The sequence below is a fragment of the Anser cygnoides genome, chromosome 1 (assembly GCF_040182565.1).
Source record: "Anser cygnoides isolate HZ-2024a breed goose chromosome 1, Taihu_goose_T2T_genome, whole genome shotgun sequence".
Taxonomy (NCBI): domain Eukaryota; kingdom Metazoa; phylum Chordata; class Aves; order Anseriformes; family Anatidae; genus Anser; species Anser cygnoides.
The window spans coordinates 44,420,182-44,434,058 of NC_089873.1; the positions used below are offsets into that span (position 1 = coordinate 44,420,182).

The following is a 13,877-nucleotide window of genomic DNA, read 5'->3' on the forward strand; positions in this document are numbered from 1 at the left end:
TCAAAGTCTATGTGCACTTTTAATGGCCACTAAGGGCTTTGGAGTAAAGGAGGGAATTACATGGTATATGCTTAGTAATATATTACTGGCAGAAGGGAGAGGTTATTCTCTTGGAAAAAAAATAGTGGAAGAAAACTCCAACTATGAAAACAGAAAATACACACACAAGAGGAAAACACTATTGTACAGTAAGGTAGCGATCATAGAAAACAAAAAAAAAACTTCAAGGCAGGCAAATGCAAACAACATCTGCACTCCTGCACTTTTCTCATTCCCCAACTTAATTGAGTTTTCCAGTCCGCTGCTCACTCCTCCTTCTCAGAGTTTGATTTTGAATTCTGTGGGCTGCACAGAGGAAGAGACCCCTGAGGATTTGAAGAGTGCCTTCAAGATGGTGTCAGGGTCCACCTCAGCTGGGGGATTTGACGCAGTGCTTGCACTTGTCCGGCGTGGTTCCCCTTCCTTCTTCACTGAAGGAGTATCACTCAATCGCCTGGAAGGTTAAAAAGCAGTATTTAACCTCTCATTATGAAATAAAATTTAACACAATGCCCATGTTTGCTGTTCTCAGTGTTCTTCCTTTCCCATATTTCCTGCCTTATTCCATATATTCCCAAATGTTTTAAATATACTTTCAGACACAAGAACATCCTGATCTCAGTCTCATTTTGAACTCATTTCCAGGGCTGGAAACACTACAGAGTCAAACTGCACTCAGCGCAGAGCCACAAACAAGAGGAGAATATTCAGGGGACAATAATTCGCCAGCAGTTTTCCTCCCCTCATATTCTCTTCAGAACAGAACCTGGAAATGTGTTTGGTTCTTCCCCCCCACGCACAGGGACACTTACAGCAATATAGGCTGGTCTGAGGTGATGACATTCCCATTCATATGAAGGTTGCATTTCATTGGTTGACCTAAACCAAAACAAAGAGTCCTTATCTCAGAATCCCAGTAAGGAAAGACCCCAGAAATATCATGCAACAGTGTAAGCAACAGAGTTCCACATGTTGAGGAAACGTGAGAAGGAACAGCTGATACGTCTTTTGTTGCAAAATTACAAGGACAGAAGTGTCACTGAAACACTCTGTACAACAGGAAAAATTGCACCAAGTAAGAGAGCACATATAGATTAAAAGCCCTTAGCACAGATGCAAGAGAATCTCCCATTCTGAGCTCTCGGCTCTTGATCTGGTATTTTTAACTTGTCACTCACTTGTCAGAGGAAAAACACCTCTTTCCAGCTAAGTACTTACCAGCTAATTTCAGCCTATAACAAATGGCAGACCCAGATCAAGAAGTGCATTGTTCAAAGTTTATAGAGAAGCTGACACTAACTGTTTTACAAGTCTCATTCGAAACATCTTTGACTATGCCCTGAAGGAATGGTGTCAAGCTGAGGCAGGGGAGGTTTAGGCTGGACATCAGGAAAAGGTTCTTCACTGAGAGGGTTGTCACACACTGGAACAGGCTCCCCAGGGAAGTAGTCACTGCACCGAGCCTGTCGGAGTTTAAAAAGCGTTTGGACTGTGCACTTAGTCACATGGTCTGAATTTCTGGTTAGACCTGTGTGGTGCCAGGAGTTGGACTCGATGATCCTTATGGGTCCCTTCCAACTCGGAATATTGTGTGATTCTATGAAATGTATCCGTCCTCAGTGCAACCCCGCTCAAACTTACCATCTAAGCATCTGTTGTTGTATTTCTTATATGCTGTGATTGCATCTTCTTTCTTCACAAAGACTACTTCAGCCACTCCTGGGTGCACCAGTCGGGCTCGCTTCAGAGCACCACACACACAGAATAACTCCTAAGGGCAGAGCGTTGGTCACGACCGTGGTCACATCAAAGGCACCACACGAACCAGACAGACACAATGAGCGAGAAGGGCTCAGTTTCCTAATTACATCCCCACTCCCGTTCAGTAAACACATGGCAGAACCTGACAGCTGCCACTTGTCTTAACGTGTTTGCTATGTAACAAGTACTGGGCATATTTCTTTTACGGGAGTGCATGCAGACCTGGGATGTTCTCTGCCTGCTGAGCATGGAAGGAGCTAGGTAATTTGCATGGGAGCAATAAGCTCAGGGAGAACACTAAGCATCGCTTAGCATGAAGTCTTCTAAGTGATGTCAGGTAGCTCTAGAAATGGGATTTTCTACCATCTTCTTGAGCATACATTCAAAAAAAAAAGTGAACAGCTCACCCCACCCTGCCCCCCCCCAAAAATCAGGAAACACTCAACTTTTGCAATCCCTCTTCACCGTATTCACCATAGAGGGATTTATCAAAAGGGGTAGGGTAGGGGAAGGAAGCTTCATTCACCCACAGTTTGGCAGTAAGCAACACTCACAACAATGTCCTCCTCAGTGACGCGAGGATGCAGATTGTTTACGGTCATCTTTGTGCCTTCCAAGGGACTGAATGCCAGCTACCGACACGAACAAATACATTACACGCAGAAGGTCAGAAATGCAGCAACGACAGCACAGCAAATAAAATAAACAACAAAGAGTCACTAAAAGGGTGCCTGGGAAAGTTTGTACACATGCATAAAAGAAAACTACAGCTAGTAATAGAAAATACCAATGCTTAGAAAAGCCCAGCTCATCTGAGAATGAAAAAAAGCCCCTTTTTCATATCAATATCTCTCTGAAGTAACTTTTCCTCTCCTGTTCCCAAGTATAACACTAACTTAATCTGCACACATACACAATACTCACTCATTGTGCCCATACTCCCTTTTAAGAGCACATCTAAGCTATGTTCAGAACCAGCCAGGAAATCTGAAGTAGGGCTCCAGCCTCTCCAGAGCACGCTGAACTCGATCAACGTGCCTGGGAACATCCGTACCCAGCAGCAGGCAGTTTGGCAAAGCAATTCCAGGCAGGTTCTCTACAAATTGCCTGAGAAGTCTTGTGTAGATAGCAAGAAGCTGCTCTTCGAAGAATCCTATTCTTTTTGCTAGCAGCAGAGGACAGAAGACTACACAAACTAGTGTTAAAACAGTATTCCTAGGGACATGGAAGCCACCAAAGGGTGTCCAGATAACAACTGCCATCTCCGGGTGACATCTACCTGCTTCCTCCAAGACCACGTGCTCCCCCTCCCACGCTAGAAAGAAAAATAAAAGAAGTGAGACGCACTGTCTGAGAATTCCCAGTCTCTCAAACGCTGGAGAAGAGGATGTTCAGACAGGTTTAAAATTCTCGTGAAACAGGTCGCAGCTATCGGAATAAGCCTGAAGGACTCCCAGAGGTAGTGGTGCGAGGCAGGCAGAAGCAAACTGCTCACAAATCCAATCAACAGCAAGCTTCAGCTGTTTCAGAGGTTTCTCTAAGGATCATGTCCCCACTTCCCGGAGCTCACCTCAACAGGCGCTGGCTCTTTTGGAGGCTCCTCCTTTGTCACCAAGGTCCGGGACATGTTTGTCAAGGCCTTTGTCCGCATTGGGGAAGGAGGTGCAGGTGGAGCCGTGTACGTATCATTCTGGACCACTTTAGTCAGGGGAACAGTCTTGGACAGAGAGAACTTATTGCCACTCAGCCCAGTCTACAGAAGGAGAGAAAGTATCTCTGAGAGCTGCAGGTGACAAAAGTAAGCTCATTTTTCCAAGCACAAGAGCAGGAGAGCATTGCTGGCATGCATTAAAAACTTCATGTCCTTCCCAGTGTCAAAACCACGGCAGTGTTGGAGACTTTCAGCTGTGAGGCAAAAGTCAACTGAAGTTTTTTTTTGGCATGATTATCTTGAAAGAGCACTTCCCTTGCAAAAGAGCACTTTTTAGACACACTTAAGTCTCATACTCTTCTTAAATGAACTTTAGCAGTGCAATTTGAATTTGGAAGACACCTTTTGTCCAAAGATTCTCAAGCAGTTGACACAGTGTACACAACAATTGTTCGTTTACAGTAAAATTGAGCTTCCCTAGTGCAAACAGTAGTAGTTCTTCAGAAACATAGAGCTAGGGCACGTGAAGACTTGGAGCGTGACTTTTCTACTCGCAGCTACCCAGGAAGTCTAAAGCCAGAATAAAAACTGTGCTTAGTACCTGCTGGGAAGTCTGGAGCTCTATTCTGAACACCCACACGAGAAAAGCCTGCGATAATCACTGCAGAAGATTGCCTGGGTGATGGTAAAGCTGCACTCATTTGCTCTCTTAAAACCACTGAATAATTTAGGACAAACCCACGTCCAACCGCTGTGTCTGAAACAGGGCTAACTTCAAAGGCGCATCAAGTTGGCTCAAGGCCTCATCCAGCCGAACTTCAGCATCTCTTGAGAACAGATTTCACGACCTGTCCAGGTCCCTCTGCCAGAATCTGACCCTGAGAACTCCACAATCCCTTCTTACATCTAACTAGAACTTAGTTTGCTGCACCACATTTGTTGGCTCATCTTCGCTCCATTCGTCTGTGAAAAGGGTCTGTTTTTTGCCCTTTTTGACCACCTAATTAGACAGTGAAAAAGGAGCAGACATCTCACAACAGCCTTCTTTCTCAGCCTGAAGAAACCCTGCTCTCTTGTCCTCTCCTCATCCACCGTTTTCTGCAGCCCCCTACCCATGCTGGTGTATGGTATCAGTCTGCCTTGTATCACGGAGCCCCAAAATGGGCATAGCATTCCAGGTGCATTCTCACAAGCGCCAGATAGATGGGAATAATTATTTCCCTTGAGTTGCTGGCTATGATCTCACTAATACAGCCTAACGTGCAGCTGGCCATCATTGCTGCGAGGCTGCAGCGCCAGGTCATTCTTAGTATATTGCCCAGCAGCAGCCCCAGGTCCTTTCCTACAAAGCTGCTTTCTAGTCAGTCCCCAACTTCAGTTGCAGTGGGACCTCGCATTTGTGTTGAACTTCCATCTTCTCCAGAGCATGAGTATTCCCAACAACCTGTCAACTAAGATTTTGCACGGCAAGAGATTTCCTGCTTCGATGTCCAGTCTCTAGGAGCAGCAGAAAGCTTCCCTTGCTTGCCTGCTCAACCAAGATAGGCACAATACACTTTCCCAACAAGAAGTCAAGAACTAACACGCAGCAACCTGCCAGCGAGGGAGACAGCACACATTCTGGCTGCAAAAGGCCTATACAATCAGTTAGCCTAAAAGGGAGCCTGTCCCAAAAGTAACACTAGCAGCACTGACACAGAGAGAAGGGTGGGGTGAAGAGCAAACATTTCAGGGTAGAGCATCGTTTACATACTTTAAAAGAACATAAGCCCTGTAAAGCCGCAGCCTGTGCGTCCAGCCAATGTGAGCATGGCGTGGTGGGGACTGTTCAGATAATCCCTTACCGCGTTGTGCAGGAAACTGTTTGTGGTGGTGATTTTCATCTGTTTGCTAGGAAGGGGAGAGACACTTTCATCATCATCTTCCATGTCATACAGACCCTGAAAGGAAGCAAGATAATAGTTTACAAGAAGGTAGATTTACTTTAGAAGTGATTTCTAAAATAAGTGATTTTCTCCTGTCTTCAGCCTTCTTCAGAACACACGCAGTAACATGAGGAAATGGACACACAGCAGTTTGGGCTGGAAGGGACCTTAAAGACCTCCTGGTTCCAACCCCCCTGCCATGGGCAGGGACACCTCCCACCAGACCAGGTTGCCCAAAGCCCCATCCAGCCTGGCCTTGAGCACCTCCAGGGATGGGGCATCTATAACCTCTCTGGGCTACCTGTGCCAGGGCCTCACCACCCCCATAGTAAAGAATTTCTTCCTTATATCTAATCTCAACCTACCCTCTTTCAACTTAAAACCGTTACCCTTGCCCTATCAGCACACTTCCTGACAAAGAGTCCCCTTCCAACTTTCCTGTAGGCCTCCTTTAGGTACTCAAAGGCAGCCACCAGAGCTCTCCCCAGAGCCTTCTCTGGGTGCTCCAGCCCTCTGATCACCTCTGTGGCCCCTCCTCCGGACCCACTCTAACAGGTCCACGTCCTTCTTATGTTGGGAGCCCCAGAGCTGAATGCAGCACTCAGGTGGGGTCTCGAGAGCAGAGCAGAGGGGGAGATTCACCTCCCTCGTCCTGCTGACCATGCTTCTTTTGATGCGGCTCAGGATACGGCTGGCTTTCTGGGCTGTAAGTGCACATTGCCAGCTCGCGTTGAGCTTTTCATCAACCAACACCCCCAAGTCCTTCTCCTCAGGGCTGCTCTCCACCCACACCCAGACTGGATTCATGTTTAGCATTGCAAACACGATGTTTGCATGTTTGGGAATGCACAACTACTTTGGACTTGGCTCTTACCCTCACATCTGGAGGACAGAGAGCTGAGAGAATACAAGTCCATTTCATAATGTCAGTGTAAGATCAAACTTCTTTTCCAGAGATGCGATTTCCCTAAGTGTACTGAAGTCACGTACAGCTTCCTCTAATCTCTAGACCTTACCAGCACTGATGAAACCGCATTACTAGAATAAAGCCTTAATGGCTTATGTTTTAGCACCCTTCTACCTTTAAAGTTGAAGCCTATGCATATATTTTTCGTAAAAAGAAGCAGATGCCTGCCGAATACAACTGAACTGAACGTTCCTTTTGAATCGGCTGCGTTCCTCAGCACAGCACACGCCCGCCTGGCACCAGAAAACACTGTACTGTGAGGTTACTAAAGAATTCATTTCCCAGTTCCGCATAATGCCCATAGCCCTGCCTTAAAACACTGAGGCTAACAACAATCCAAATATTTTTCATAGACTCTAAACAATATTTCTAAGAAAAAAAGTTTATACGCATATGGCACTGCCCAGAACATAGGAAGTCACAACTCGAAAGCTTCCCGTTAATTCAGCAGAAAGGTGAAGAAAAATGAAGAGGTCAGCAATGACAGCTTGAAAAATAAGTGGGTTTTCATGGTCAATGAGATTCTGGTTTATGAACAGGGAGGTTGTTACAACTGGCAAAAATGCCAGGCAAGAGGACAATGGATTTGAGTTAAAGACAGCAAAACAGAGTCAAGGCGTCTGGTAACAAGGTCAGAATATTGAAGACACTTTCTGAAGCGATAGCATCTGGGATAGGTGAGGGCAGCAGGTCAACGAAGACATAAACAGCTAAAGTTACCCTAATCGAGGCATAAAATAAACACAACATGGTATTGTCAGTGCTAGTTCTCCCGTATTTCATATCACAGTTTATGCATACATACATACAAAATAGCATAATATAATTCCTTTGAAAGAACCCAAGGTGGTAAGGTAGCCAAACGCTTGGGGGCCGCAGCAAAGGCCTTTAAGACTGATCCCAAGAGAGACAGCACAAATTCTAGAGTTTTCCTCAAACAAAGGCTGCTTGATATGGTAATGTTGACAGTACATCAAAAAAAAAAAAAACAGTTAAAATCATTCATCATCAGGTTTCCAGCAGGGACCCACCGCTGGGGTTTCACAGGAAGGTAACACCCTCTCCCATCTCGCTGCGGAGCACTTGACAATGCCTAACAACATCCACTCCGTGAAGAGGCTGCCAGGATGCTGAATCAAAGCAACCAACACCTGGACTCGACGCCGTATCAGTGAAGCATTTATGAAAAGACACTACGGCTAAAGGTCTTGGTCTCTGGAAAAAACATGTTCTCGTAACAAGAACTGGGAATACCTACACTGTATTCACGTAACACATGAAGAATCAGGTTCAGTTAGACTAAATGAAAGCCTCAGTTACCACGGAAGTATCTTACTGCACTCGAACGAAGAGCCAAGCTGTCAGAGACCTTGTTAACTCTCTCTTCTTTCCTATCTTAAGTTCTCCTTGCACCCACCAACGTGCATGGACACCCTCCTGCCCCCTCAGTTGCCCACCCCACCCCTCAAAAACAAGGGTTAAATCAAGAAGAGCACAGAACGGGCACACACCTGCTTGTGTGTATGGTTGTTCACCACGTTGATCCTCATTCCTGCTGGATGAGAGTGTCCGGGGACTGGAGCTTTCTGCTACAGTTAGAGGGAAAGAACCAAAGCGTTAAACACTGCAGTCCACCAGATCGCCATTTCGAGAGACTGGAGCTGTTCATTGATCCCCTGAGACCACTTAAAGGAGACACTCTCCTGCTCTTGAAACATGCTACACCGCAATATTAAACAACATCTGTGTCTCCTGTGATACGTTCAGAATGAGATACCTGCACTTCATCGAAGAAATTAAAACCCAAGGCCACACAGGTAAGTTTTGATTCAAATTACTTGAGTTTTACTTCAAGTTTAGTAGGAAAGATTTATTTCCAGCTCCGACAGCATTGATTAGGTTTTTATCACTGCAAATACGAAACCATGAATGGTCTAAATCAGTAAGAAAGCTTCTCTTCTATCACGTTACAGAGAACCAGAAGGTATCTATTTCCACTAAGCTCAACAAGTTGGGACACAACACCATCTAGTTCGTCAGTTCCATTTCACAGAAGCAAATAACGCCACTTCACACTAGAGCTGGAATAAACTGTACTAGAATAAAATGATGCACAGGGTAGTGTACCTGACCCTTCTGCCATCTCGTATGTTAGCCTGCGAAACGAGGAAACCACAACACAGAGGGAATGTAGCTGCACTAATCAGCAACCAAAATCAACCCGCAGCTACCTCAAAAATGCCTTCTTGGTATTCGAAAAAGCTGGAAGCTGTCAACTACAGAAAACAATGTCTCACAAAAACACTCAGTAAATGCAGTAAAAAAAAAAAAACAAATTTGCATTTTCTCTAGAAAAACATAGTTTCTAGCACAGCACCCTCGTGTTTCAATTTGCTAGTTCAAAGACAGTTCAGTTCAGTTTGATTCTGCTCCCACAACTGGAACATAGAGGAGGGCCACTGGCAATTTAGAATTTCAGTGTAAATCTTGAAACAAGTTATCTTATAACTGCTTACGTGCACGGTTTTGCCTACAGTCTTAGTCACCACATGATTCTACAACATTTTATAGCAACATGCTAACAAGCACTGTAGGTCAAACCAAGTGATTAAAAAAACCAAAAACCAGTCAGGTCAGAGCACGCTGCTGCTGTACCAGGCCTCCAGAAACCATTTAACTCCTAGATTTCTAGCAAATGTTCAGCTCCTAACAGCAGCTCCTAACAGCGGTGATTTGGCAGAAAAGGCCAGGATGAGGATTAATTACCCTGCTAATTTGAGGCTATTGAACAGACTGCTTTATAGCTCTGTGATTAGCTCTTCCGACTGCCCCAAGAATCCTTTCTCAGGCCAGCCTTTCACTCCCAGCCTGGCATCTGAAGACGCCAAGGGGCAATTTTCTGCTGAGCAGAAAGACTCATCCAGGCTTTCAAAGTGATGAGGCCAGCAAATGTTCCGGTGCGTACAGGCACACGGGATCTTCAGGAGGCAGGAAAGGAAAAGAGGTAGACTGGGAGCTCGAGTTACGCCCTTGCAACATGCTTGAATAGGTGAGGAACGCAAGCGCTCCTCAAACAGCAATCCTGAGGGGCTGAACAGAAACTTCTCATCTGACTCTACTCACTGTGTGTAACACGTGGAGTTCAACAGGAGCTGCTAGCCTGAGAAATTAAATAAGAATCAACGGTCTCTTGCAAAGAACGGTGGTATAAGAACAACAAAAAACATATATGCTTTCTTTGCATTTTATCTGGGGAAGAGAGACTACTTAACAGCTCAAGATAAGTATTTTAGTGCTGTCAGGAGCACTGCTTTCATCTTTATTGGGCCCAAAATTTAAATAAAAGCTTAAATGAAAGCTTGGATTCTTCAACAAGACCCAAAAAGCCGGAAGGACATGAAAAAGACTGAATCCTGCCCTACAGACTGTTGTAAACAAGGGAACGTATTCACGCAACTATTATCATTTCCACTGGACTGCTGCAGAATAACTGAGGGGCTCAGAGCTGGCTTGCTTGACCTACTTGAATAGTTTTGGTGATTTTCACAGCTGGATTTACTGTCCCCATAGCTGGGCTGATAGCAGCTGGAGTGTTCCTTTTTAAACTGATCTTCTCTCTGGCATCCACCACTTTGGTCACCTTTTCAGCAGCAACACTTTGCTGCTTACGGGAATTCAACATCTCTCGAGCATCCTGCACCTTCCCTTTTATTTTGAACCGAGCGTCCTTTTGAACCAGTTTTTCCCGAGCATCTTTAACCCCCAGTTTGTGCCGGGCATCAGTGAGGCCGATCTTCTGTCGGGCATCGAACGTCCGCTGGAAGTTAACGGCTGGTGATGATCTACTCAGAAGATTTTGCTGGATCCCAATGCGAGATCTTACACCTCCAAATACTGGCCTGGTGTTAAGCCTGAAAAAAAAAAAAAAGGTTCAGACATTATACGGTGTGATACAGTATCCACAGAAGTGTCTGTGCTACTGCTCAGAAAAGCTCATGATTACTGCACAGAGCTCTGACCAGGTTACCTGTCCCAGTACAACAGCACAGCTCCTGAACTGTTTTATGCTGGATTTTACTTCGCTTGTAAATAGCTAAGGAACCGTTTTCCAAAAATCCTTAAGCTCACATTTATGAACTTCAGTAAAGGCCTGACTTCAGCTGTGCTAAAAAACCTACTATATTTAAACAAAATTCATCAAAAACTTACGTACTTTGGGGAACTCTTTGAAGACAAATAGAAATAGATTTTCTAGCATTAAGACTGAGCAGCTCTGCTAAAACATCTCTTGTAGTACAATCATGTGCCTTGAAACAAAGAAAGCATGGAGCTATACGTCTGATTTCAAGAGTTCTGGGCAGCACGTGCAGAGCTCTGGGACTGCAGGAGGCGTGGGTTCTAGAATGCACAAGCCCCATTCTCAGCTCAAAGCCACTAGTTCCAAAACTGAGGAACTGCCAGTAGGAACACTTACAAGTCAAATCACTTTTCAGCATTGCTGCCTCTCCTTTGATCTGTTGACAGAGCTGCTGCACTCAGTGGCCTTTACTTTTTAAGTACATCATCATCATCGCAAAACTGAGCACAGAAGCTAACAGTCCGCAGGAAGGACGGTATTTGTATTTGTACACCTGTAGTACTAAGAAGCAGCCTGTTACATAGCCAAGCAGAAACTAGCTTCTTATTAGGTCTGATTTACTTGTCCAAAATTTCCCCTAAAAGGAAGTAGCTTGTCTAATTTTTTAATACTGGTATTCCTTTAAGCATTTTGTAAAGTTTTAGGGTGTAAAGTTTTCGTAAAGAAACCCTTTTAACTGGGCTTCTTTTTTGTAAAGATGAAGAAAATGTAAGCAATTTTAAAGCTACTTTAGTGCAAAATATTCTTGATGTCATTTCTTTTTTTAAATTCCAAATAAGCTACAGCACTATAGCATTCATCTGCTTTCTGAACCATAATGCATGGTATTACAGCCTAAAATTAGGTATCTAGAATTTGTTTTAATACCTAAAAGTCTAATGTCACGAATTCAAATGATGATGCAATTCAAATTCTCCATATAGCTTTATATCAATATTTCCTGATCTAACCCTACCATCTTAACTTAATTTTCCATCACCTATTCACAGCGGAGAGATGTGTGGAGAAGAGATGAAACAGCCTGAGACTGAACACCCACTTCCACGTCTCTGTTCTTGCCGTGCCCCGAACTGGAAAGCTCAGGCTGGGGTCCCGCTGTGCTACCCAGCTTAGAAACCCTACAGCTGCTCTCTCGTACAGCCAAAGCACACCAGCTCCACACGGCAGGACTGTTACAAAGACCATTTATTAAAATATATCCAGAAGAATATGAAGGTGTAACGGCGCCCATAAAGCAACAGCCACAAAACACAACTTCCCTTGCCATTTTAAAAAGCATTAACATAGCAAAGCAGAAAGCACTTGGTTAGAGTGCTGCAGAGGGCTTCATGAGCGTTCCTTTTAATAAGCATAAAAGAAATCAAAGTAAAACCCGAAATATGTGTATCAGCATTTAAGCCAGAATTAGTTAGACTGTTAACAACATGTATGATGAAATCAGTTAGGAAACTCTGTACTGGAGATTATACCTTCTCTGAAGGCTTTGTTTACCCTAATAAGCAACTCTTCTCTGGAGAGAATTGCTTACCCTGTAACAGCACAAACCGTTCAAGCATTTTGTGCCAGTTTTGTGCCATGGCACCTGAAACACAAGGGAATCTCAAACATCTAATTTCCTTTCAAATACTATGAGCTCTGACTTATTACACAAAATGGGATTTTGTGGGTAAGGATATTTTATTTATAGTTGAACATTTTTCTGTTATCATTTTGTCTAGATTACTAAAGAGCACATAATACGATCAGACAAGTTTGTTCAGTCTGTCCAGCCTTCCCAAAGGCACATTAGCTACCTCAGAAATCTCATAAAGCAAGCTAAGTGCGCCAAGTGAAATTTAAGGTACACGAACTTGAGGGATTACTGCTTGGCAGACAAAGCAAGGAGATTTCCTGGGAGAAACGAGAGTAAAGGGGGGACTTGAGAAAGGCGAACGGAGGTGCAGCGCATCCTCAGCTGCACGGAAACCGCTCCAAACATGGAGGACAGCATGAATGAAAGCGCAAAGCCTTGTGAGGACTGGGATTTAAAGGTGCTGGAATATTTCTGCTATCACGTATTATCGTGAGACTTCCAAACTCCGATAGATGTAGAAGGAAAGGTAAACAACTGGTCGTTCCTCGGTGAGGAACGGGCCACGCAAAGCCAGAGGCGCGCTCAGGGAACCGCGGCGCCCCGCTCACCTCACAGACGGGCCCTGCGCGCCGGCCGCCGCCCCCGAAGGCCCGGCCCGGCAGCGGCCTCCCGAGCGGAAGGCCCGGAAGGGGGAGCGGGGGGGGAGTCCCCGGGGAGCCCCGGGGGGGCGCCGTGTGCCGGCGGGCGCCTACCTGCCCTTCCCCGTCACGCCGCGCTTCCGTATGAGCTCGTCCAGCGACAGGTCCGCCATCTTGTCGCGGGGCCCAGCGAGGAGACGCAGCCAGCGAGCCCCGGACGTGACATCATACCCCTTCCGGCGCTTCCCTCCCCCTCCCTCCTCCCCGCGCCTCCGCGCGAGGATGCCCGCCCCCTCCCCAGCCCGGCGGTCCCACAAGCCCCAGCGGCGCCCCGGCGGCTCATTTGCATACGAGCCCTTGCATTGGCACGGCGCGGTTCGGCCTGGAAAAGCGTTTACACGGCTGACGACGGCGCGAGAAGCGGGTAAAAAGGCAGGGCAGAACGGACGCAGTCCGTTCTAGCCGGGGTAGTGAGGGCGAGCTGCTCGCCCTGATCTACAGAGGTGACGCGCAGAGCCCTCCGAGCGAGCCGGAGGGAATAGTGTTATGCCTTAAACTTATGAGTAAGGAAAATAACGACTCGGGGTGACGCCCGGGTCCTCACTGCTGATGTGAGAGGAATTTTTGCGCGGGTACAGGTCGCCCCCGGGTGACCCGCTTACTTCGCGGGATGCCCGGGAGCCGCGATCTGCCCGACCCTCAGTGCCCGACGTCACAACGACAGAACCGGCCCGGCGGCCATTTTGTGCTGGCGCTAGGGAGCTGTGTAGGGGCAGCTGGCACGGGAAAGCAGTCCGAAAAAAAGGCAAAAAATCACAAAACAAACAAACAAAAAAAACCCGCTGTTGCAAAACTTAACAGCCGACACTTCGAGCAAATTCCCGTAAACGTAAGAGCAGCCCCCGTGGTTCAGGCTTCAAGCTCCATCTCTCCAGTTTCTGTTTCCCCACCTGCAGGGAGACAAGAGGATCAGGAAGGTGCGTCCTAGTGTCAGGCCCGTCGCCCTGCTGTGCTGACCCCTGAAGTTTCCCCAAATGTGAGAAACGGCTGCCTCGTTTGTGGATGGCTTTTACTCCTCCAGGAGGTAAAAATCCAAGTGAACCAAAGCAGCCCCTGTAAGCCGATGCTCAGGGAAGAACTGGAACAGAACAAGCACTCACGGTACTCCCCCTTCATGCTCCTCCA

General features: G+C 46.2%; 2 protein-coding genes and 1 non-coding gene across 9 annotated transcripts in view; 2 read left to right on the forward strand and 1 right to left on the reverse strand.

The window, feature by feature from the left end:
- On the reverse strand, positions 1-12,940 carry POLDIP3 (DNA polymerase delta interacting protein 3). 2 transcript variants are annotated; one of them, XM_048078845.2, is made up of 9 exons: positions 12,807-12,940; positions 9,867-10,254; positions 7,855-7,929; positions 5,296-5,391; positions 3,371-3,553; positions 2,355-2,432; positions 1,681-1,810; positions 852-918; positions 1-493 (listed from the first exon to the last, which is right to left on the reverse strand). In XM_048078845.2, the coding sequence occupies exons 1-9, from the start codon at positions 12,863-12,865 to the stop codon at positions 319-321; spliced, it is 1,251 nt and encodes a 416-aa protein (XP_047934802.1). In that variant the 5' UTR covers positions 12,866-12,940; the 3' UTR covers positions 1-318. The 2 variants fall into 2 exon arrangements, with proteins under 2 accessions (XP_047934802.1, XP_047934801.1); XM_048078844.2 differs by having other exon boundaries at positions 7,855-7,932.
- Positions 12,837-13,877, forward strand: part of LOC106046163 (heat shock 70 kDa protein 12A-like) — a 27,729-nt gene continuing 26,688 nt past the window's right edge. The window contains exons 1-2 of one of the 6 annotated variants that reach the window (XR_010828563.1): positions 12,981-13,116; positions 13,649-13,776. Coding sequence is in view for 1 of the 6 variants with exons in the window: in XM_066990191.1 (XP_066846292.1) it covers positions 12,837-13,116 (280 nt within the window). In the remaining 5 variants the exon portion in view is untranslated. The other 5 variants (XR_010828565.1, XR_010828566.1, XR_010828567.1 and 2 more) reach the window with 5 other exon arrangements.
- LOC125184657 (U12 minor spliceosomal RNA) lies at positions 13,239-13,387 on the forward strand. The gene has a single exon (XR_007169000.2). It is a non-coding gene; the product is annotated as a U12 minor spliceosomal RNA (small nuclear RNA).